General features: G+C 33.3%; 4 protein-coding genes across 4 annotated transcripts; 1 reads left to right on the top strand and 3 right to left on the bottom strand.

Moving 5' to 3' along the window:
* Window positions 1–575: 575 nt before the first annotated feature.
* Window positions 576–5,861, bottom strand: LOC131603301 (phospholipase D delta-like). The gene is made up of 9 exons (XM_058875604.1): window positions 4,024–5,861; window positions 3,803–3,919; window positions 3,508–3,702; window positions 3,144–3,422; window positions 2,978–3,046; window positions 2,688–2,835; window positions 2,274–2,596; window positions 1,930–2,127; window positions 576–1,751 (listed from the first exon to the last, which is right to left on the bottom strand). Exons 1-9 carry the CDS (start codon window positions 4,972–4,974, stop codon window positions 1,455–1,457), a joined length of 2,577 nt encoding a protein of 858 aa, XP_058731587.1. The 5' UTR covers window positions 4,975–5,861; the 3' UTR covers window positions 576–1,454.
* A 152-nt stretch (window positions 5,862–6,013) lies between these two features.
* On the bottom strand, window positions 6,014–6,712 carry LOC131603303 (ferredoxin). Its single transcript, XM_058875606.1, has one exon. The coding sequence runs from the start codon at window positions 6,648–6,650 to the stop codon at window positions 6,204–6,206; it is 447 nt and encodes a 148-aa protein (XP_058731589.1). The 5' UTR covers window positions 6,651–6,712; the 3' UTR covers window positions 6,014–6,203.
* Window positions 6,713–7,103: 391 nt separating this feature from the next.
* Window positions 7,104–12,591, bottom strand: LOC131603302 (transmembrane 9 superfamily member 1-like). The gene is made up of 12 exons (XM_058875605.1): window positions 12,346–12,591; window positions 11,296–11,494; window positions 11,107–11,211; window positions 9,758–9,775; window positions 9,564–9,661; window positions 9,325–9,477; window positions 9,073–9,207; window positions 8,798–8,964; window positions 8,545–8,639; window positions 8,079–8,452; window positions 7,716–7,989; window positions 7,104–7,589 (listed from the first exon to the last, which is right to left on the bottom strand). Exons 1-12 carry the CDS (start codon window positions 12,427–12,429, stop codon window positions 7,522–7,524), a joined length of 1,770 nt encoding a protein of 589 aa, XP_058731588.1. The 5' UTR covers window positions 12,430–12,591; the 3' UTR covers window positions 7,104–7,521.
* Window positions 12,592–16,353: 3,762 nt separating this feature from the next.
* Window positions 16,354–20,963, top strand: LOC131603300 (serine/threonine-protein kinase SAPK7-like). Its single transcript, XM_058875602.1, has 9 exons — window positions 16,354–16,709; window positions 16,817–16,891; window positions 18,650–18,751; window positions 18,893–18,946; window positions 19,035–19,118; window positions 19,216–19,308; window positions 20,169–20,273; window positions 20,366–20,464; window positions 20,556–20,963. Exons 1-9 carry the CDS (start codon window positions 16,590–16,592, stop codon window positions 20,775–20,777), a joined length of 954 nt encoding a protein of 317 aa, XP_058731585.1. The 5' UTR covers window positions 16,354–16,589; the 3' UTR covers window positions 20,778–20,963.
* The last annotated feature ends 669 nt before the right edge of the window (window positions 20,964–21,632 follow it).

Below are 21,632 nucleotides of genomic sequence, written 5' to 3'. Positions count from 1 at the left end.
ATATTCATAAATATCAAGCAGATGAGACTTTTTATCAAGAAGAGAACTCGGGATCGAGTTCTTCAGAAGTGGAGGAGACTGATGTAGGAAGATTTTGTTTTGTTTTCACCACCAGTAACAGGTCCATTAGACCGCCTAATCTGATTCGGGGGTCAATTCTGACATCAAGTGGTTTCGGCCCCCTCCCGACCGCAGTTGCGGAGGAACGACCGTGATTCTCCCTACCAAGTCCAATGTCAATCACCACTGGACCAACTAACGAATGGTAAAAGTTTTTTAAGCCATCCAAATTTGTTTCAGGCCTAAAAACAACATTTTAATATTTTTTTGCAATTTTCTATTTTATTTGTGTTTTGGATTAAAATTCCAGATGGGTTTTTTTTCCTCTTTTTTTTTCTATTTTGGATTGAAAGCCCATTAGGGTTTCTTTGCTTCTGTATTTAAACACTTTTGGCGCGAGTCAAAGATCATCTTTTGATATAATAAAATTCACTATTTTCTTTATTTGGTGGATTCTAGAATTTATCTAATTGATTTTGCGCTTGTTATCTTGTGTTCTCATTCTAAATTTAGCGCTTGCTAATCCCCAGTATTTGCAACTTTGCGACTGTATCACTTTGTTAGTTACCTATAATAATGCCTAAATAAGAGCCATGTATTTTGTATATATTGACAGATAATGGAATAAAGAAGTCACAAAATTATACTCTTTTAGAGCTGACCTTAACTTCAAGAGCATTACACAACTTCAAGAGCATTACAGTTTTGTTGATCCTCTCGACCCATTGTATCTCTATTGTCAAAAAGGGAAAGAGAACGACTGTATGTATAAGTGCGGGATTGAAATTCTATTCACCACATTGCATCTCTATTGTCAAAAAGCAAAAGAGAACGACCGTAAGTATAAGCACATGATTGAGATTCTATCCACCACATAACTTGATTATGAGTTGGATCCAATCCAAAGACCCAATTCAGAACATCATCACTAAAGACCAATGGACACGTGGACTACCGTCAAAAGACCACACACACAATCCAAGCCAATGTCTCATCATCAATCATTGTGTCCAAACCAGTGGTCTCCCGCACTCCATGCTGCGTCAACCGGGAGTGGTTTTAACGGTCCACCATATATAAACCTTGAATTTTGATTTAACTAATTTGATCGACTTGATCAGAACAACTTCCAAGTGAAAAATGTCAAAAGTATAGGTGTGTGCCACTATTGAAGCAGTTGCAAAATCAAATGAAATTTCTTGCAGTTGTTTAAAAAAGTTGTGTGAGTGACAAAAACTTGTTTTGCATCTTTGATTTCTTCCATAGATAATAAATAATAGAGCAAATCTTAAGTAAAGACTGTGGATCAAAAATCACTGCCAAATCATTTATCTGCATCATGAAAGTTACATATTATGCATCTAAAGATAATTTTAGAATTATAAATTGGTTAATCATGTGGTTAGTGCATCCGGAAGTGAATTTTGTGCTCCAAGAATTTTGCCACCAACATCAGGAAAAGACTCATGACCCTCCAATGAACTAACTTTTCCATTTCTGCTAACATGAACTGGATAATGCATCAAGCTTCCCCTCATTTGATGATGACCTTCTTCAGACACATATGAGCTCCAATTTTTTCTAGCAATTCTATTCACATGTCGTACACATTCCAACGTGTGAGGTTCACTAAATGTCTCATCAAGACTACCAAGGTGCTCGGCCCAAAGTGACATTCTGTATCCGTACACCTACATCAACGTAATAGTATGATATTACATACCCGATATTGTTAGGCCGGAGACTTTGTTCCTGAACGAAAACACAGGGTCTCGCAGTTGTGTGTGTGAGTTTCTGGTAGTTATTGTCATTTCGTCTAAAGATTAAGAAAAATGTTCATTTTTCAGTTGAGTTATTCAAGATTCAAACCTGGCCACGCGGAAGAGAGTTCTTTTCTGCTAATGTATATTTTGGTTGATAAGCCCCCATGGCTATTTCCGTGTCCCTTGATCCATCCATTGATCTCTGATTAATATTTGCTGATCCAATTATTACATAACCATCATCAACTATCATTCCTTTTGCATGAACATAAATCATAAAACGTCTGTATTTTTTAACAGATACCTGATTAAAGAAAGAACCAAAGAATAAGTCAAAATGTAAACATGCACCGTTCGATCATTGATCAAACGGACACTGATGTTTTGAATGTGAAATCCCTTGACATAGGGAATCTGAATTAAAAAACAAAAGGGTTAAGGTTATTATACCAAGGCACGATTTTCTGATGATTGAGTTGGCGTCGATGTAGTCTCACGCGATTGAGGTTCTCTCTTTCCAAGACAATAAAAATTGAGATAATCTTGCGGATGATAACATTCAGATAGACCTGCTTTTGCAAGTGCATCTGCAACAATTTTGTACATCATAGACATTGTCTGTCCCTGCCAGAACAAGATTTCTTGAACAGCAGCACTAGTTGGTACTCCTTCTGGCCACATTGGTATAACTATATACACAGAAAATCGTTCGTTCGCGCTTATCTTGCTCGCAATTTTTAATGCTATCTCCATCGGAACCAAGTGGTTTGCGCCTGTTGAAGAAAACAAATTAAAAGAAAATACTCATCAATGTGTATGTATTTGTAATAAGCCTTTAAACCACAATGTTAAAACTTAATCTACCTGCATTTTTATATGAAGGCCAATGATATGAAGAGCCAAGAAAATATTGATTCTCGATATAAATGAAGCGTTGAGCGGATCTTATTGCCTTTACGTAAGCCACATGGATGCTTTGATCAACTTTTAAATTTTTGCCACATAAAAGATGCTGCAGAAAGTTTATCATAATAATAGAAGTTAAAGATAGAGGCTAATCGTTTTCCGAATAACTAGAAATCACATTGCAATGCAAATTAAACCAATTAAAATAAGGTTAAAAAATAACGAAGCACATACAATCTTGCTCTCACCTGAGCCTTTGCTTTGTCGAAATCCTTTGGAAATCCTTTCACCGATCCTGAATCTATGGACCGAAATACCTGTATTCAATACTTGTTCATAATAATCTTTAATCATATGATGAATATAATTGATTGAAAGTGTATACCAATTAAATCAGTAATAATATATAGGTACCTGTACATGCCAACTCTCGGGATCGGTTGCTTCTGTCACACGAACGGATTTATCGCCATCAGGGCCTAAAGATGGTTTGACAATCCACGAAATACGGTCTAACCTTAGCAAAGCATCATCATGCCAATTTGTCACCTTTCGGAGTCTGAAATCGCGCCATTTTTTCGCCTTCCTTGTTCTTTGTTCAAAATTGGTCAGTATATCATATGCAGCCGGACCTTCAATTTTGCAATGTAAGTCATGCCACGGTTGCCTTGGCGCACAAGAATTAGAATTTAACTGCATCATACAATCCCAACATATTACTACTTAATGTCAATTTCAAAGATTGATATAATCTTCATTGTTTACATTAACAACTTACTTGAAATGTAGGATTATGAAAATCATTTTGAAAGACGGTATCAAGATCATGAAAAATCCTATGCTCGGGTGTGTCATATCTGCCATCACATAGATCCAGACCACCGATAAACGCGGTTATTTTCCGATTATTCCCAGAACCTTGAGTGTCTAAAAGCACACATTTCTGGTGATGCGTAAAGAGCGTTCCAACAACCTAGACCAACAGATTCAACTGAATTGGTACTATACTAATTGAAAAGGAAAAAAAAGTACTAGTTCTGAACTTGATTATTAACAAAAATAACTAACTTCACCTGTTGCTTGAAAATACTGAGTTTATTGCTTGCATAACGCGGAGATAATATACAATGAACGGTTGAATGTTTAAAAAACTTTTTAGTTTCTTCATCATGAGTCTGCATCACACCATCCTGCAATCAACAAAATCAATCATTTCTATGTATATTGATACTTGAACAAGCAAATTGTAAACTAAAACTTGAAATTTAAGGAATTTTAGTGAAATGAAAATTACTGTCTTCAAAAGAAACTTGTCATGTGAAGTTCTATCATCCCAAATCAACATAACAACTCTTAACCCTTCTTGTGACTTGTACTTCAACAACTCTCCAAGTGAGAGCTCTCCACCAGAAGGCAATGGTTTGGTAGGCTCGCGAACAAGCTTCACAGGGTGAAAAATCGACCATCCAATAATGTATATCATATGATGAGCTTCCAAAATCGCGTGACAAATATCCTCCCAACATTTACTATGCTGAAACATTTTTCCATCTTCAAGTTCAATCTCTGGTAGCATACCGTCCGGTACATGCGCATCTTGATAAAGAGTGACATTCCCGCCTATCCTAAGCGGAAAATATGTATCAGGAACACCGAAACCAGCACTTCCCTTTTTCTTATTACCACTGCCAATTGGCTTATACTGAATTGAAATATGCAATTCAGGATAAGGTTTTAAGCAGTTTCCGTATTGACCAATAATCGGAAACCAATCATTCACAGTGTTACCCGAAAGTATCTTCTGAATAGGTATTTCCACAACTCCGATGAGTTCAGCACCGAGAATATCATTATCTTTTACTAAAAACTCGACTTTCTGAACAGGATGAGCAACAGGAACAGTATAATGCTCATCCCATAAAGGGTTTTCGCAATTCGGAATAACTCTTGTTTGCGCTATAGTTGCACCGGCTAAACAAACAGATACATAAGGATCACTTGTTATGATCTTATCTTTTCCTGAGTGAGTTTTGAGTCCTTTTACAAAAGGCGGTGAGCAACTATTTCCCATAGTGAGACATTTCCTAACTGCTTCAGTTGATAAATCTAGATTCGGAAGAGATTTTGCTTCTATGATGAATAAATCTAAGTCACCGTGTAAGAAAACTGTTTCTTTGTTAGAATTTTCATGTTCCTTTTGAGACTTGTTTGGAACCTTTTCACCACCACCTTGACTATGATCCATTTCAACGTTATAACTAACTCGAAAAAAATATGATTGAATATTCTTAAACTACATAGCTTTTGTTATACAGAATGTGAAAATAAAATTCTAGATGCATAATAAAATGGTTTCGAAAAGGAGAGAAAAGAGAAGAAGATAATAATGATAAGAACAAACAAGGTTGATTCAAATTTCAATTCTGCAGGGAGAGGATGGTTCTACATCCATAGAAAGCAAGAGAGAGGTTTGGTAGGCCAAAAATGATGTGAGGAATTGTGAGTTGAAAACTCTCTCTCTGTTGATTTTTCATTTCCAAATTTGGAAAATTGAAAACGAAAAACATGCATGAAAGAAAGTAATAATATTAATAAGTCTAAAAATAGTGTAGCATATCAAGTCTAAACTTTACTATATTGATTTAAACATATAGTAATAAATAAAAAATATATCAAAATCCATAATGGTAAGCTCAACTTTGACTAAATAAGGCCTTCAAAAAATAACTTTCATGAACACTATATGCTTTTAAACAACTCCCTCCATATATATCATTGAGTATTGTAAATCATTTGTAAAAAGAGTTCAAATTTTGCTGTATGCAAACAACTCTTGTATTGGGCCATGTTCATAGCTTTAAACGGGCTCCCACAAGTATACGGTGGGATTGGTTCTGTTAAATTAGTCGGTCACAAGACTTGATACTAAGATTTAAAAAAAAAATTGCAGCAGATACCCTTCCAATGCCAGCATCGCTGAAAACAGAAGATGTTGAGACAAAAAAATTGCATGAGTGAAGTGATTTGAGCACATCTGTTGTTAGCTTGAGAATTTGACGATGAGCAACATGATCAACACAAGCAAATTGTCACTTCGTGGTTTCCGTTTTAAGCATGCAGTGTTTTTGGCTAAGATCAAGTTTTGATTCTTAATTTCTTATAAGTTTAAAATCTAATACGCGAGGTAACGGTATATTAAATTTTTACCACAACGGTTTGTTTTGTCAAAGTTAAGTTTATAATGATTTTTAAATAAGAGAAAGAGTAAGAAAAGCAAAAGAGAATAAAACAACAACTACTGAACTATTATACTACTGCAGATTGAAGAAGTAAATCATCAGTGTAATTAACTCATTCTTCACAAAAACGGAAACAAAATCAAAACAGAACATAGAACAGCTAGATAGAGTTAACCCTAGTAGCAATCCCAACAACATTAATTTATAAGAAAAAAAACACACATAAATGTCATGTTTAAGAAACAAGTTCGTCCTCCTTGTGTGTCTCAATAACAAGGTCGGAACGAGGGTAAGCAACACATGTGAGAACAAACCCAGCTGCTAACTGATCATCATCAAGGAAGCTATTATCTGAATTGTCCACTTGTCCTTCTGTAACTTTTCCAGCACACGAAGAACAAGCACCGGCCCTGCACGAGTAAGGAAGATCGATGCCTTCTTCCTCAGCCACGTCAAGAATATACGCATCATCTGGGCAGGAAAATTCTTTCGTTCCTTCAGGGGTGATGAGCTTGATGTTGTAACTGGCCATGGCAATGATACGGCTTCCACGTCCGGCTTTCAAACCGAATAGAGCCTGACCCGCGTTAGGGAATGCTGTTAAGCTTGTGTTCATCGGCTGCCTCCGGATGAAAGAGGCGCTCGCCATGGTTCCTGAGAGAGCTGCTGTGGTGGTGGCCATGACTTTAGTGGTGGTGCAAAAGTGTGTAGTAGATGAAACAAGAGAAAAGATAAGCCAAAGCAGAGGATAGGAGTTGTTTATATTAATGATAGTATGTTCACAGCATATAACATGGTATCCTATCCGCCACGTGTCAGCATTTCATTAGTTGGTTTGTTATCTCTACTTATTACCATTGGTTGATGGCGATTGTGGTAGGCACAAACACAATCTTCTTCCACAGTTTCCAGAGCCAACCAAATTTATCACATACAAAATTTGAATTAAATTTCTGGCTCATTTTATAAATAATATTTATTTTAAGCACATTGCATGTATACAACAAAATAATTCTAAAACAGAGGAGCTTCCATTGAATATTTGTGATGTTTATATTTTTAAGGGATATTCTGAAGGGTGTGACATTGAAAACATTACTCGGCCGAATGTAAATTAAATTCGATGCAGGCAATATTTGAAATTTAAACTTGAAGGAAGCATATAAGAATGATATTCAGATCTTCATACAAAATTCATTTTTCAGACTTCTTCCCCTCTTTACATTACATTGGATAATTGAAACTTTAAACCATGTTGGGGAATAAGACACAAGTCCTTCAATGGGGGCCCTAATTTATAAAGGGATGAAACAGTAACGAGAGTCGGATATAGTACTAACTCTAAAATTATAAAGACAGTCTTATACAGCCGGGGAAAAGACCTCGGGGCTTCCCCAATGTAGAAAAAGAATACACCCTCATCCTCAAAACCCTGTGATTCTTCTACCCTGTAACTTCGTAAGGTTCCCCCACAATGACCAGAGGCTTCATCCAAGAATTTATTGTCTCCGGCAACAAACCTCTGGAAGTGCTCAGGTCTAACTCAGAAAAACCTAATCGCACTTAATGTTTCTGTAGATCCTCCTCACAAACAAATTTGAACCAAGAAAACCTACAGCTCCTGCACGTTAGAAGAAAAACGTTCAACTCAGTTCAGGTGATAAAAGCAAAGGCATTTATTTCGCAGATGATGAGACATCACATCACATCTGCAGGATGAAAATCTAAAATGAAACTGGAGACTTACCGCATAGAATTCCAAGTCCAAGGGAAAACATCAAAGTGTATCCAAAATAGAAGCTGGTTTGGAAGAACCCTGACATCTTTGTCTTCACGTAGTAATAATATATTGAGTACAGATACACATAAACTGATGTTGAGGCAGCTGAAAAGAAAGAAGTCCATTGCCAGTGGTAGTTCTCGGCATTTAACAAAAAGTATGTCCCGACAATTGTCACACAAACAGTTACGATGGTGAGAATCAGAAAAACCAGTAGCATAAAGCCATACACGTAGTACACCTGTTTGTCACAAAGGAGGAAAAAATATATAAGCCAACAAATAACAGGAGCTTTTTAATTAAAACACAAGTCGTAGTGTTGAAGTTCACCTTGTAATTCCAGAAGGAAGTAAATACAAAATACATTTCAATAAATATACTGCCAAAGGGTAATAGTCCTCCCATCAGAGAAACCACGGAAGGTGTGAGGTACCACTTCTTCTCAGGAATGGGACGAGGGATAGTTTTTACACGACATGGATTATTTGGAGCACCACTCCAGTTTCTTCCAACAACTGTGCCAAGCAGTGCTAGAGGAAAAGAGATGAAACCCCAAATGACAAAAACAACCACCATTGTGCCAAATGGAATGGCGGCTAGAGACCCATAGAATATAGCAATAGTATTTAGGACAAATCCAATTTCAAAGCATGTGAATGGGAACAAAGAAGCTGTAAGGATCATGGACTTAATCCAGCTTTTGCCTAACAAACAAATCAAAATAGTTAGTCATTCAAAACCACAGAGAGGACTGATACAAAGCCACACAAGAAAAAAACGTCAATGAGATTCCTACCCCCATTCCGTGAGTACATTCCCCCACTCACATAACCAGAAATGAATGATGTGAGGGCATAACAAACAATGAAGGTTGTGACAATTGCTCCTCGCCTGAGACACACAATTAAGATGATATTAGCTGAAAGTGAATGAAAAGCACCGGACAAACATTATAAAGTCCATTTCAAAAAACTAGAACAGCACATAAATGACTGAGATATGCAAGTCCTGCTTGATAATAAAAACCATTATGAAGGTTATGCACATACCCGACATACAACATCCCAATAATAGCCAGCAAGATGACAATAAAAACCAGCAATGCTAGCTGAGCACCTGTGCCAACAACAGCTGAAAGAATAACTAAATAGCGAGGAGGCCGGAAAACATCACCGTGCACAAGTTTCCAGCCAGATTCTTCACTAACGTCTCTCTCCTGTAAGCATGTAAGCAATGACCAAAATTGATGATTAGAAATAGTTTCCTGGGAAAAAAGAGTTCATATTCCATAAATAAGAACAGATAAAATTTATAAAACCATCACCAGAGATTCCAAATCATCATCTTCCCGAGCATATTTTGCATAGTCATTTCTTAGAGTTCGCATTAATATCATTGATACCAATCCAGTAAGGAAGATGACCATCATGAAAGAGTTGAAAATGGAGAACCAATGAATCTATGAGACAGAAAAGGAGGAGCAAAACTCAGTCAGAGAGCTTAGGCAGGACCAATTTGATAAACATGCAGCAATTACCCTAAAATAAATATTTCCATATTTTAAAAAATGCTGTACCTGATGCTCAAAGAAAGGATAGTCAAGGTAGACATCAAAGCGGCGTCCAAAAGTGATATTAGTAGGGACCCATTTGACAGAATATGTCAAATCCAAATGTTTCCCTGCCTCCAAAGGCTTTGGGATATCTTGAGTGAGATTTACATGAATGATCTGCAAGGAGAGAGACCTAAATATGAAACTTCATAGATCTCAATACCCATTATAAGACAGGATAAGATATGTAAATAACTTCTGACCTGATCGTTATTGTATTTAACAATAATATTCTTGTGTGTGTAAAGAACATGCTTGCCATTATCACTTTTCTTATCGGGATGTAGCTCACCAACATATCCTTAAACATGAAAAAAGAAACTTGATGATGAACAAATGAAATACAGTATCATGCCAAATAAAGAGAAAGAGGCAAAAAAGGCAGTTTTAGGCATACCCCACAAAGGCAGATCATCTGATTTTGTATTTACCCCATTGTAGAGCAGACCAAAGGAAATAACAAAAAAACACGTGAGTTATTCGGCAAAAAAGGAAACAAAAACAACAAATTATTAAATTTAAAACAAGAATGAGGATCAACCAGCAGAAAACCCCCTCATTCATAATATTATGACAACCAAGAAAATATAACATCAATTCCATTACCAAACACTCAGTTATTAAACTTGAAAATGCTTTAGCAAATGACTTCACACAGAATTCTTAAATTCATACTTGTCAGTTCTAGAGGTTATAATACTGAATACTAACACTCACTGAGGCATTCTAGAACAGTTAAGAAACAAATTCACATAAAGATTCTGTAACTATAAACTTCTCTCTCTCAAAACTATATGGATAAATGACATCATGTAGATAATAAGCTGTCAGCGTAATTTCATACTTCTTTGACAATCATTGGCATCGTTATCAACAGTAAGCTATCAGTGTGCTTGAATGAGATAGTGATACCCAGTCTCATATCCAGGTAGTGACTGTCTTGCTCCAGAGGCCTAGACATGATAACTGAAGAGATCTGAGCCTGGGTGTTACTATTTTCGGGATTCTCAAGTCAAGACCACTTCATGGCTACATGAATCAAGTAACATCATAATGTCCTATTATTAATCAAAAGCAGTCAAAAAGCCAATGAAACAAAGAAAAAAATCATAAATCCTCTGTTCCCATAAGTCTTGAAACTGACTCTCAAGTCAAAACTACTTCATGTTTTTCTAGTCTTCTCTTGGCTTGATTAGAAGATTTCATGACCTATAACTACTGCCTCTTCTAGTGAGATCTCCCTGATGTTGATTCTAAGGTTGTAAAATAATTCATTCAATTGGATCGCGAAGACGCCAAGGGGCCGTGTCTACTGAATGGAAAAATTATTTTCATCGACCTCTATAGTTTGTATTCAAGTAGGTTTGTAGAAATTTTTGCTAAGGATTTTACGTATACTTTAACATTCTTCAAGGATCCTAACAGTCAATAGGCTAGATATTAAGGAAAATGCATTCTGGCATCAAAGAATGTGCCTTTTTTATGAATAAATGGAAACACTATTTTATACATTTATATCAATGCTTTGTATGCTCTTTCCCTCAAATGGGTGTTTCTGCTTTAAGTGTTTTCTGTCCCCTTCTGTAAATTTTGCTTTGTTACTATTATCCTTCACAGTTTACCGGCAAAAGAAATTTTCTATGCTAGCTTTCAACATTTCTTTTAATCAAGCTTTCAACATTTGTTTAAAATACAATCATTATAAAATTTCTCAGAATAACAACTGCAAGAAAATACAAAACATACCCATGAAAAATTCAAACCAGTAATTATTCTCTATTGCATCCTTGAACTGTTTAACCTTTGCATCCTCAAGTTCTATCTGGCAAAAGACAGTCTTATCCACATTTTCTGAAAAAAAGAGTATTCATTAAAGCTGGTTTGTGTGTTAACAGCTCTTCTGTGAAATAAATAGTACAAGAGCAGTATTCATACTTAGGAACTTTATATCAATTTGGCTATCGATGAGTTCATTGCCACCAAGGACCTCACCAAGACCACCCCATTTGTGTGCAGCGGTAGAAGTACTAGATGGATGGCAAAATGGGAGACTGTAATAGTTGTATGTTTCTTGTGGATTGTTATAGGGACCAACTTTGTTCACCCAAAGGTTAACTTGGTCATCTCGTTGATACTGCAATGAAATTAAATACATCTTTTAAAAAAACAGAAGACAAAGCTACCAATGCATCAATCAGTTTCACTAGCTCAGCAGAGAAAAGGCTGTGAGATAACAAATATAGGGGCTGGCTTACAAGTTACAACTTTTTCCTTGGGTGAAAAAAAGTACGTATCAAAGTCAACCATACTAATCCAAGATATAAAAACCATGAAAAGGAAGAACTTGATATCCAATCACCGGATGCAAAGATAATCCCACATATTCAATTTTTTTCAAATCAATCTTTCCCATTTGAAATTTTTCAATATTGCCAACAGGCAGCATAGAGGACCAACAATTGCCAATCTCATTATTGAAGAAAGTAACAAAACAACCACGTATTGAATTCCACAACAATTGAGTCGACGCATGAACCAGAAAGCTAAATATCAAAGCCTAATAACCAGACCCGTTAACCTCACCCCGCGACTCCATAATATAACACTGGTAGGTCTTTCAAAATACACTAGGAAGTTAAAAAGAGAAAGAAATGATCCAAGATCACTAAATAATAATAAACCTAAATAGTCAACAAGAAGCTAAATTATCAAATCTAATACCCAAAATTAAAAATAATGTCAACCATTGAACAGTACAACACCTACATTACACAATCCCAAAACAAAAACCCAGCCAAGATCCAACCCTTAAGAACAAACTACACAACAATCACATTCACAAAACCAACCCCAAACCAAAAATCCAAAGCTAACATATCAAAATTCAGCGTTAACAGCAGCTAAAAATGCAAACATTGGGCAGATCCAAATCGCAATTCCGCAAGGAAAAAAGCAGATCGAATCGTGAGATCGGAAAGGGGTTACCTTGTGATCTGACTCGGAAGCGAAGGATGAAGAAATGAAGAGAGCGAAGAAAAGGAAGATGATGGATCGGAATTGGAAGGACATGACGGTGAGAATCCAACGCAAAAGCGTTCCGAGAAAGAGAAGAAACTCGAGAACAACAGAAGAAGGACTATAATAGTAATTAACGTTGTTTGTTGAAGAATGAAACGAAGGTTTACAATTTACATTGGACTGAAACGATGAAGGGTGGTTTTGGTCTTACGGATAATAATAATTTATAAATTTCACTTTTCATCTTAATTTATTAAATTTGTCAACAAAAAAAAATCCTAATTTATTAATTAGTTTTGCCCTTCTAATTTATATTAACAAATAAAAAATTAGCTTAAATATAATTTCAGTCTACTTTTTGTATTTTTTTTTTTAACTTTTAGTCTTATTTTTAAATATTTAGCATTTTAGTCCCTTTATGTCATATATTTTTTAGGATTTTTTTTTTGTCCCTCCTCATTTTTATGTGCTTGGCAATTAAAAAAAACAAAAGGTAGACTAAAATTGTATGAGGATGTGAAATTTTGTATGAGGTATGTTTCAATTTTTGGATTTAGGGTTTATTTGTGAATGTTAATTTGTTTGTTAGGGTTTAAGATTTCATTGTTATGAATCAATTTTTGAATTTAGGTTAAATATTTGGGTTTTATTATTTCAATTTCTGGATTTAGGGTTTCAATTTTTGGGTTTTATTGTTTTGATATGTATGTATTTTAGTTCTAAAATTTACTTTGTTATTCCTACCACCTCAGACTCAATCCATTAGGTTAAGAGTTCATCATAGAGGAGAATTAGTACAGAATCTTGTTAAATGGTACATTAATGAAGAAGTGTATGAAATGAATTGGTCTTGGGATGTGGATTATCTGTCATATTTGTAGCTGAAAGATTTGATAAGAAATTAGGGATATAAGGATATCAAATGTATGTGGTGATGTCCTTAGGTTTATTGACGATGTGAAAGGATGTGAAATGTATAGTTTTTCTCCTGGCCTTAGACCCCTAAATTATGATGGTGATGTACTTAAGTTTACTGACGATGTGAAAGGATTTGACTTGTTAGATGCGTATATAGAGCACTCAATTGGTAATCCTGCAGTTATAGATGAGTCGGAATTATTACATGAATATAATGAGGATACTGATGTTGAAGTTGTAAGTGAACATGATGATACTGATGTTGAAGTTGTAAGTGGACATGCTGATACCGAAGTTCAAGGTGGGAATGAACATGCTGATACTGAAGTTCAAGGTGGGAATGAACATGATGATACTGGTGTTCAAAGTGGAAGGGATGTCAATAAGAATTTTGATGATGATGACGATGACTATGTTGAAGTTGATGGTGAGTTAGGCAGTTTAAATGATACTGAATATGACATTAGTAAGGACTAAGGAGTCTGCTGATTTGGATTGGACAATTGTCTTACCATATGAAAATGATATTTATAAGGTTGGGCATTATGATAATGATGATTCTGATGTGTTGCTTACACCTCCTGATAATGGAGATGATGAGGAACATGAGAGGTTTCCAGCTTATAAGAGTGGTGAGGCATTCAAGTTTCAGCTAAGTATGGTTTTTAGCAACAAATAGATGGTGGGGTGCCTTGAAGGACTATGCTATGGAGACAAAGAAAATGTTTTCTTTAAGAACATGATGGGAAGAGGATGGTAGCAAAATGCATGGAAGGTTGCAAGTTTCACATGAGAGTTAGTAAAAGGGTAGGGAACCAATTTTGGCAAGTTCTGAGTATAATTGATGAACACACATGTTCTAGAACTCTACATAATAGGAAAACAACAACAAAATGGTTGGCCAAGAAATTTGGAGATATTCTAAGACACATAATCTACCGTTCCAATGAGACACAATAAAAGAAGTTATAAAGGAAAGAGGGTTGCTGACAAAGTCGTCTCAAAAGGTAGAAATAACAAGAAGAATATAAAGGATGGACAAAAAAAGAAACCAAAGACAAGTGCAATTGAGATTGGAAGCTCATCACAAGCACCCCAAACTTACACAACCATCTCAGCACTAGTTTTAGTTGTTATTTTGATGTAGTTTTTATTTTGTTAACATGTTGTAATGACAAATATTCCAAGTATTCCAACCATTTTGATCGCCTCTAAGGGCATCAAGGATCCCTTTTGGAGATCCATCATTTATATTGCCTCCAAGGGAGGTAAGGGTCCCTCTTGGAGTCTAGCATTTTGATCGCCCTTAAGGGAGATAAGGATCCCTCTTGAAGATCCGACATTTATATCGTCTCGAAGGGCGGTAAGGATCCCTCTTCGAGATCCATCATTTTGACTATTTTAAGGATGACAAGGATCCCTCTTGGGGATCCATCGTTTTTTAGCTTTTCAAAGGGGAGAGATAGAGGGATAAGTGTACACTAGATTTATAGTGATTTGACTATCGTCCTCACTAAACCTACTCCATTCTCCAATGGTTTCCCTTAGAAAATTGTAGTCTTCCAATATAGTTTGTGAAAAATTATATGATGTTTAGTACAAACACAATATTCAAATAATGCTAAAAATATAAAAAAAATCTTCTATCTAAACCCTCTTACTTGTACATAGTATTCAACTTGAATTATCACAAAATCTTCACTCGAAATCGCCTTGAATCTTCTAGCTCCAAACAATTGTTCTCCAAAATCTTCATTCTGCAGCAACCTTTACTCGATCCTAACAATATCTTGAATGTTGGTTTGTTCAAAAATTTGTAAGTAGACTTCCACACAATTTTTTATTTAAATCATGCAACACTTGGGCTATACAAGAAGACATAAGAACAAAAGACAAACAATTTACTTATTTATTTATTTAATATATAATTCTTAAACACTTGTTTAAATATAGGGGTGATCAAAACCAAACCAACCCAATAGAAAACCGCAAACCAAACCAAACCAAACCGAAACCGCAAAAAACCACATTTGGTTCGGATTAGTTTGGGTCAGTTTTTACAAAACCGCACGGTTTGGTTCGGTTTGCGGTTTGTATTTGGTAAATCGAACCAAACCGAATCAAACCGCACTATGTCACAACCTAAATTTTACTAACTCACATCCAACCCAAACTTAAACTTATTATACATTAGCATTATGATTACGAACAATTTTCTCATCCTTACACATATAATTTCAGTCCCGATCTTCTAAAATCTCTAATAACATTATCACATCTTCTTTGCCACATACATCTCCCCTCTTCTTCTATAATCTCTACTCTCTTATATTCTTTCTTTTTCACCTTCTCATTTTTATGTAAATGTTTCGTATTTCAGTTTCGTTTTTATCGCATATCTTCTTCTCTAATCTCTCAACACTTTTCTTCTTTTTCACTTTCACTAATCTTTCGTCTCTTCTATTTTTTTGTTTCGTTATAATAATTTTTATATTGTTTTATGCTATTATTTTATGTTTAATATTCCACTTTTGTCTAATTTAATTTTTACATATTAAATGGAAAATTGTTGTCAAAATATGACGAGTTTTGTTGTTATTTGATAGTGTATGAATGTATAAATACAAAATTATGTTATCATCTATATGTGTATGTATGGCTCAATAAAATATTTGTAAAAAACCGAACCAACCGAACCGAACCAAACCGCATTAGTTTGGTTTGGTTTGGTTCGGATTTTTTTTAAAAGCCAACCGAACCAAACCAAACCGCACTATTTTTTCTCTTACGGTTCGGATGATTTTTTTCGTCAAAACCGCCCAAACCGCACCGCGAGCACCCCTAGTTTATATATATATATATATATATATATATATATATATATATATATATATATATATATATATATATATATATATATATATATATATATATATATATATATATATATATATATATATATATATATATATATATATATATATATATATAACGAAAATTTTGTATTTTTTATATTAAAACACTTTAAACACAATTATGAACAATAGCCTTCAATCACACTCATAACTTGACAAAGACAAACACAACCTCAACAAATCCCCAATGAATGCCTGAAAAGTCATTTCCATCAAATACCTTATTTTGAAGACAAAATATCTTAACTTCAAAACATACAATAAATGCAATTAGTACTATTACTTACTATTTCACAGTTTGGTTATCTGTGTTGAATTAATCAGTCTATACCAACTGAAGTTATTGTGAAGTTTTGAAGAACAAAAAGAAGAAAAGGTATGGAAAAGTATGAAGAAGTGAAGGATATTGGATGTGGAAATTATGCAGCTGTGAAGCTTATTAGGAACAAAGAAACAAAAGCTCTTTTTGCAGTCAAATACATCTCACGAGGCCACAAGGTATTGTTTCTTACTTTTGTTATTGATTCATCTTGTTTAGTTTTTTTTTTTTTTTTTTTTTTTTTGTATTTTTTAATTTTTGTATAAATTTTATATATATATTACAGGTTGATGAAAGGGTGGCAAGGGAAATTATAAATCATAGAAGTCTTTGTCATCCAAATATTATTCAGTTCAAGGAGGTATGATCTTGAACTCTTCAATAAATAATACTAGTCTTTAATGGATAAAAAATTAAAGTTTTAACTGATATATTATCTATTAAAGGTTTTAATTAAAGTATGTACTTGACTTTATGTATAGTTTAGTGGGACTTAATAGTCTTCTAAAAATTCTAGTTTGCTTCTAAAAAGCTTAATAGAATATTAAAAAACATGAGATTTTTATTTTACTTTTTCTAGAAACTTTTTCTTTACATATATAATATTATATTTGAATTTAATTACACATGACTAAACAAATAGAATTTTTAAAGAGTTTAAACTAGACATGCTTAGACAAATAAGTTTTTTTTAAAGGAATTTAAACATGTGTCTTCTATTATTTGGGATCTCAATTAGATTTATTTTTAGTGGATATCCGTAAAATTTACTCACGGTAGATAGAGTAAAAATTCATACAATAGATACGGACTCGAACATAGACAATCCATTAAAATAAGCGGGTATAAATGCTGGTAAGGATACCTTAGTAACCCATCATGTCCCATACTCGCATAATACATATTTATGTGTTTTTATTTTTATTATTATATACACAAATTAATTTATCAATTTTATTAAATACGTCACTATTAAATTTGTATGCATTTTTATATAAATGATTGTTTATTTCTTAACTCAACAAAAACATCTTTGAATTTCTTTTAGTGTTATTGAAAATTTAAAATTACATGATAAATTATAATTAATCAATTGTTTTTATTAGAAATACGGGTACGAGTATTTAAGTACCTATATAGTACGAGTATGAGTATAAAAATTAATGTCCACGCGGGTATGAGCTCAAGTACGTTGATTTTTTTCAAACTATGAATATGAAGACAAATACTATAGTACCATATCCATTACGATCCTTATTTATTATTAAATAAGTTTAACCAATTCTCACATGAATTGTTCAACACTGCAAGAAATTAGCTTTTTTTAAGGATTTTTTCAAAGAAAAAAATAGTTTTAAGAAGCAATCATTTTAACTAGAGGTGATAAACGAACATGTTGGTCCCATTTAAATAAATATAATAAACGGACATGTTTGTTTCGTTTAAATATGTTTAAGTAAAATTCTTTAAAAAACAATGTAGAGTGGTGCAACAGATAAAATAACGGGTGGACAAAATAGAAAGGGGATTGAAAATTTTAAGTGAATCTAACAAAAAAAAATGAAGTTGGACGAAGTGGACCCTCCTACCCATAAAACATAATATGTTGGGGGAGTTTCTAGGAGTATTGATTCAAAGTTGAGAATTATGTACCTTTAAGAGAGACGCGTCATTTATTCACCTAAAATTTTAAGATGATAGCTGAGTGAGTTCTCCCACTTATAAATACTTAAGTCAGTATATTTCTATCTAACGTGAGACTATTTTCCCACTTATTCACACTTGTATTATTATTTTAATATAATATGCCTACAATATTATTATCTTGATCTACCAAAAATAACAGGTTAAATAGATTTGTTTGGCGGACTTGATTCATTTTGTCACTCAAATTTTAAAACTCTGAAATTGTTAAGATTACTTTGATAACTATAAAATGTTAAATTTGTTAAATATTTTGTAAAATATTTCAAATTTGTTAAATATTTGAATTTCAACTGTTTAATATGAAATGTGAATATTGTAGGTGTTCTTGACTCCAATAGATATTTTGTAAAATATTTTGAATTTGTTAAATATTTAAATTTCAATTGTTTAGTATGAAATATGAATATTGTAGGTGTTCTTGACTCCAAGAGATATTGCAATAGTTATGGAGTATGCAACTAATGGAGATCTATTTGATTATGTTTCCAGTCATGGGAAATTAAATGAAGACGAGGTTGTATTTTGCTCTCTCATTCACACCTTTCATTTAAAGGAATTCTCTTATTTATATTACAATATTTCTCTCATTTCTTTTCACATTGTTTCATAACACAAATGCTTTAGTATAACTTATTCATTTTTGCACATATTTTAGGCTCGCCATTTCTTCCAACAACTCATTTCAGGGGCTAGTCATTGTCATGACATGGTAAATTAAATATTTTTGTATCAATAAATGATTTGTTTGCTTCATTATATAAGTGTAGATATAATAGTATTTCTTTTTTATTTTATAGGAAATATGTCACAGAGACTTGAAGTTGGAGAACACTTTATTAAATGGAAAGCTTATTAAAATTTGTGATTTTGGCTATTCTAAGGTTCAATAAACATATATCATATGTTTTTTTTTATATGTTGAATGCTTTCTTATAAAAACATAGAAATATTAAATGTTTTTAACAAGTTTAATTTCAGTCATATCTACTTCATTCAAGACCCAAATCCATGATTGGAACTCCATCCTATATTGCACCAGAGATTTTTTCTCGTAAAGAATATGATGGAAAGGTAATTATTAATCAATAATAGCAATATATATATATATATATATATATATATATATATATATATATATATATATATATATATATATATATAGGCAAAATACTCTTTTTGGTCCCTTATGTTAACTTCGGGGTTCATTTTGGTCCCTTAACTTCAAAAAGTGTCATATTGGTCCCTTAATTCTTCAAAAGGTGTCATTTTAGTCTTTTTTGTCACATTAGCGACGGAAAAAACTCAAAAATCGGTCGCTAAATCAGTCGCTAATGTGACAAAAAGGACTAAAATGACACCTTTTGAAGAGTTAAGGGACCAATATGACACTTTTTGAAGTTAAGGGACCAAAATGAACCCCGAGGTTAACATAGGGGACCAAAAAGGGTATTTTGCCTATATATATATATATATATATATATATATATATATATATATATATATATATATATATATATATATATATATATATATATATATATATATATATATATATATATATATATATATATATATATATATAGGAGGGATATATTTACTTCAAGAGTAAGTGTTAAACACTTACTCCAAATCTTAACCATTGATTATCATTAATCTAACGGCTGTAATTAATTTTTTATGTAGAAAAATATTTCCAAAAATAATTAGATTAAATCATCAATTAAAACCGTTAGATTAATGAAAATCAATGGTTAAGATTTGGAGTAAGTCTTCTAAACTTACTCTTGGAGTAAATATATCCCTCCTCATATATATATATATATATATATATATATATATATATATATATATATATATATATATATATATATATATATATATATTTAACTTTGTAGTATTGATATCTTTTACTTATACATATTTTATCTCAGTTAGCAGATGTATGGTCATGTGGAGTGATACTTTACATAATGTTAGTGGGAGAATTTCCATTTGGGGACCAAAAAGATCTCCACAATCTCAAGAAAATAATGAATGTAATGAATTTTTATTTTCTTTTTTTTCAACCTTAGTAAATAGATTATTTAACACATGTTTATTCTAGTTAACCATATAATTTATTTTGCAGCAAATTATACTTGCTCAATACAAGATTCCAGACACCATTCACATGTCTCAAGATTGTAGAAATTTATTATCTCGCATTTTTGTTGCAAATCCAATGAAAGTATGCATATAATATCCTAACATCTCTTTTCTTGTTTTATTTAATTAATTAGTTGCTATATGTATTAAACTATGTGATAATTTAATTGTAGAGAATCAGCATGAGGGAAATTAAGTCTCACCCATGGTTTTTAGAGAAGTTGCCAGAGGAATCCACAAAAGAGGGTGAAGATGTCGACTACATAAAAGAAAATTCAATCACTTGTCTTCAAAGTGTAGAGGAGATAATGAGAATTGTTGATGAGGCTAAAACTATAGCTTCAACTTCAAGTTTGGATCAATTGGGGGATTTACTTGAGGCTTTCAAGATGTAACTAGAGAAGAAGGGGTAGATGGATGAAATTAGATTATATTATTAGAAATATAATTTTTGGTGATTGAGGATTTAATAAAAAATTTGTACACGATCTTCTAACTTTAGTTTGACGGTGGAGGTGTACCTGCAAAAACTCTGACGTTCAAGTTAAAGACAATCGTAAGTGTGAGGTGTCATGTTAAAATTATGTGTACTTGATATTGATCGGTAGTCAGCCTTTTATAGTGAAACTTTAGGGTTTTGAATCCCTGGAGCCTTCTTCTTATTACATTTGTCTCCTATGACACATGTTAGAAGATTCTCTAGAGTACAATGTGATTGTTTTCAAGGTCATGTCAACTCTAATCAATTATATTTCTAGGGAAGATTCATCTCAAAGTTTTGAAGTGCTGGAACTTTCCTTTTGGATACTTGCTCTAGAGAGTTAATCGCCAATGAGCCTAGTTGTATGTTTAATCCAACATTCATTGGATGCTTGGTCAACCTCAATTTGGTATGATGCTCTGGCGTGATCATTCCATAGACCCGATTCCTATAAATATAATAATATGGATGTTTATAAACGATTTTTAAGGACTATTGATTACATTTGACATTTAAGGTTGTTTGACCGCTACAAGGTATTCGATGATGTTAGAGCTAGATGAAATCGACCTTGACCCACCCATAACAATATCCCCCAAAGACAAGGCCGATGAAGTCAGATAGAGCCTATTTCAATGTTCTTGAAGTATGGATATCCTCCATGGTAATGAGTATGGGTGTGACCTTAATGGCACACTTTAAATGATGGTTGTTGAATGCAGTATAGGGCAAGCAAAAAAAAAGATTTGGAAATATTGATCCGGGAATT

Source organism: Vicia villosa, linkage group LG5 (genome assembly GCF_029867415.1).
Source record: "Vicia villosa cultivar HV-30 ecotype Madison, WI linkage group LG5, Vvil1.0, whole genome shotgun sequence".
Taxonomy (NCBI): domain Eukaryota; kingdom Viridiplantae; phylum Streptophyta; class Magnoliopsida; order Fabales; family Fabaceae; genus Vicia; species Vicia villosa.
This window is presented reverse-complemented; position numbering and strand designations above follow the sequence as displayed.

Coding starts and splice junctions, on each gene's coding strand:
- LOC131603301 (XM_058875604.1), bottom strand. CDS start 4,974: ATGGATCATAGTCAAGGTGGTGGTGAAAAGGTTCCAAACAAGTCTCAA. Junction 3,047..3,143: donor CCGAGAGTTGGCATGTACAG/GTACCTATATAT, acceptor TATTGAATACAG/GTATTTCGGTCCATAGATTC. Junction 1,752..1,929: donor ACTCTCTTCCGCGTGGCCAG/GTTTGAATCTTG, acceptor ACGTTGATGTAG/GTGTACGGATACAGAATGTC.
- LOC131603303 (XM_058875606.1), bottom strand. CDS start 6,650: ATGGCCACCACCACAGCAGCTCTCTCAGGAACCATGGCGAGCGCCTCT.
- LOC131603302 (XM_058875605.1), bottom strand. CDS start 12,429: ATGTCCTTCCAATTCCGATCCATCATCTTCCTTTTCTTCGCTCTCTTC. Junction 8,965..9,072: donor ATGATGATTTGGAATCTCTG/GTGATGGTTTTA, acceptor ACATGCTTACAG/GAGAGAGACGTTAGTGAAGA. Junction 7,990..8,078: donor CTTCCTTCTGGAATTACAAG/GTGAACTTCAAC, acceptor TGTGACAAACAG/GTGTACTACGTGTATGGCTT.
- LOC131603300 (XM_058875602.1), top strand. CDS start 16,590: ATGGAAAAGTATGAAGAAGTGAAGGATATTGGATGTGGAAATTATGCA. Junction 19,119..19,215: donor GTGATTTTGGCTATTCTAAG/GTTCAATAAACA, acceptor GTTTAATTTCAG/TCATATCTACTTCATTCAAG. Junction 20,465..20,555: donor TTGTTGCAAATCCAATGAAA/GTATGCATATAA, acceptor ATTTAATTGTAG/AGAATCAGCATGAGGGAAAT.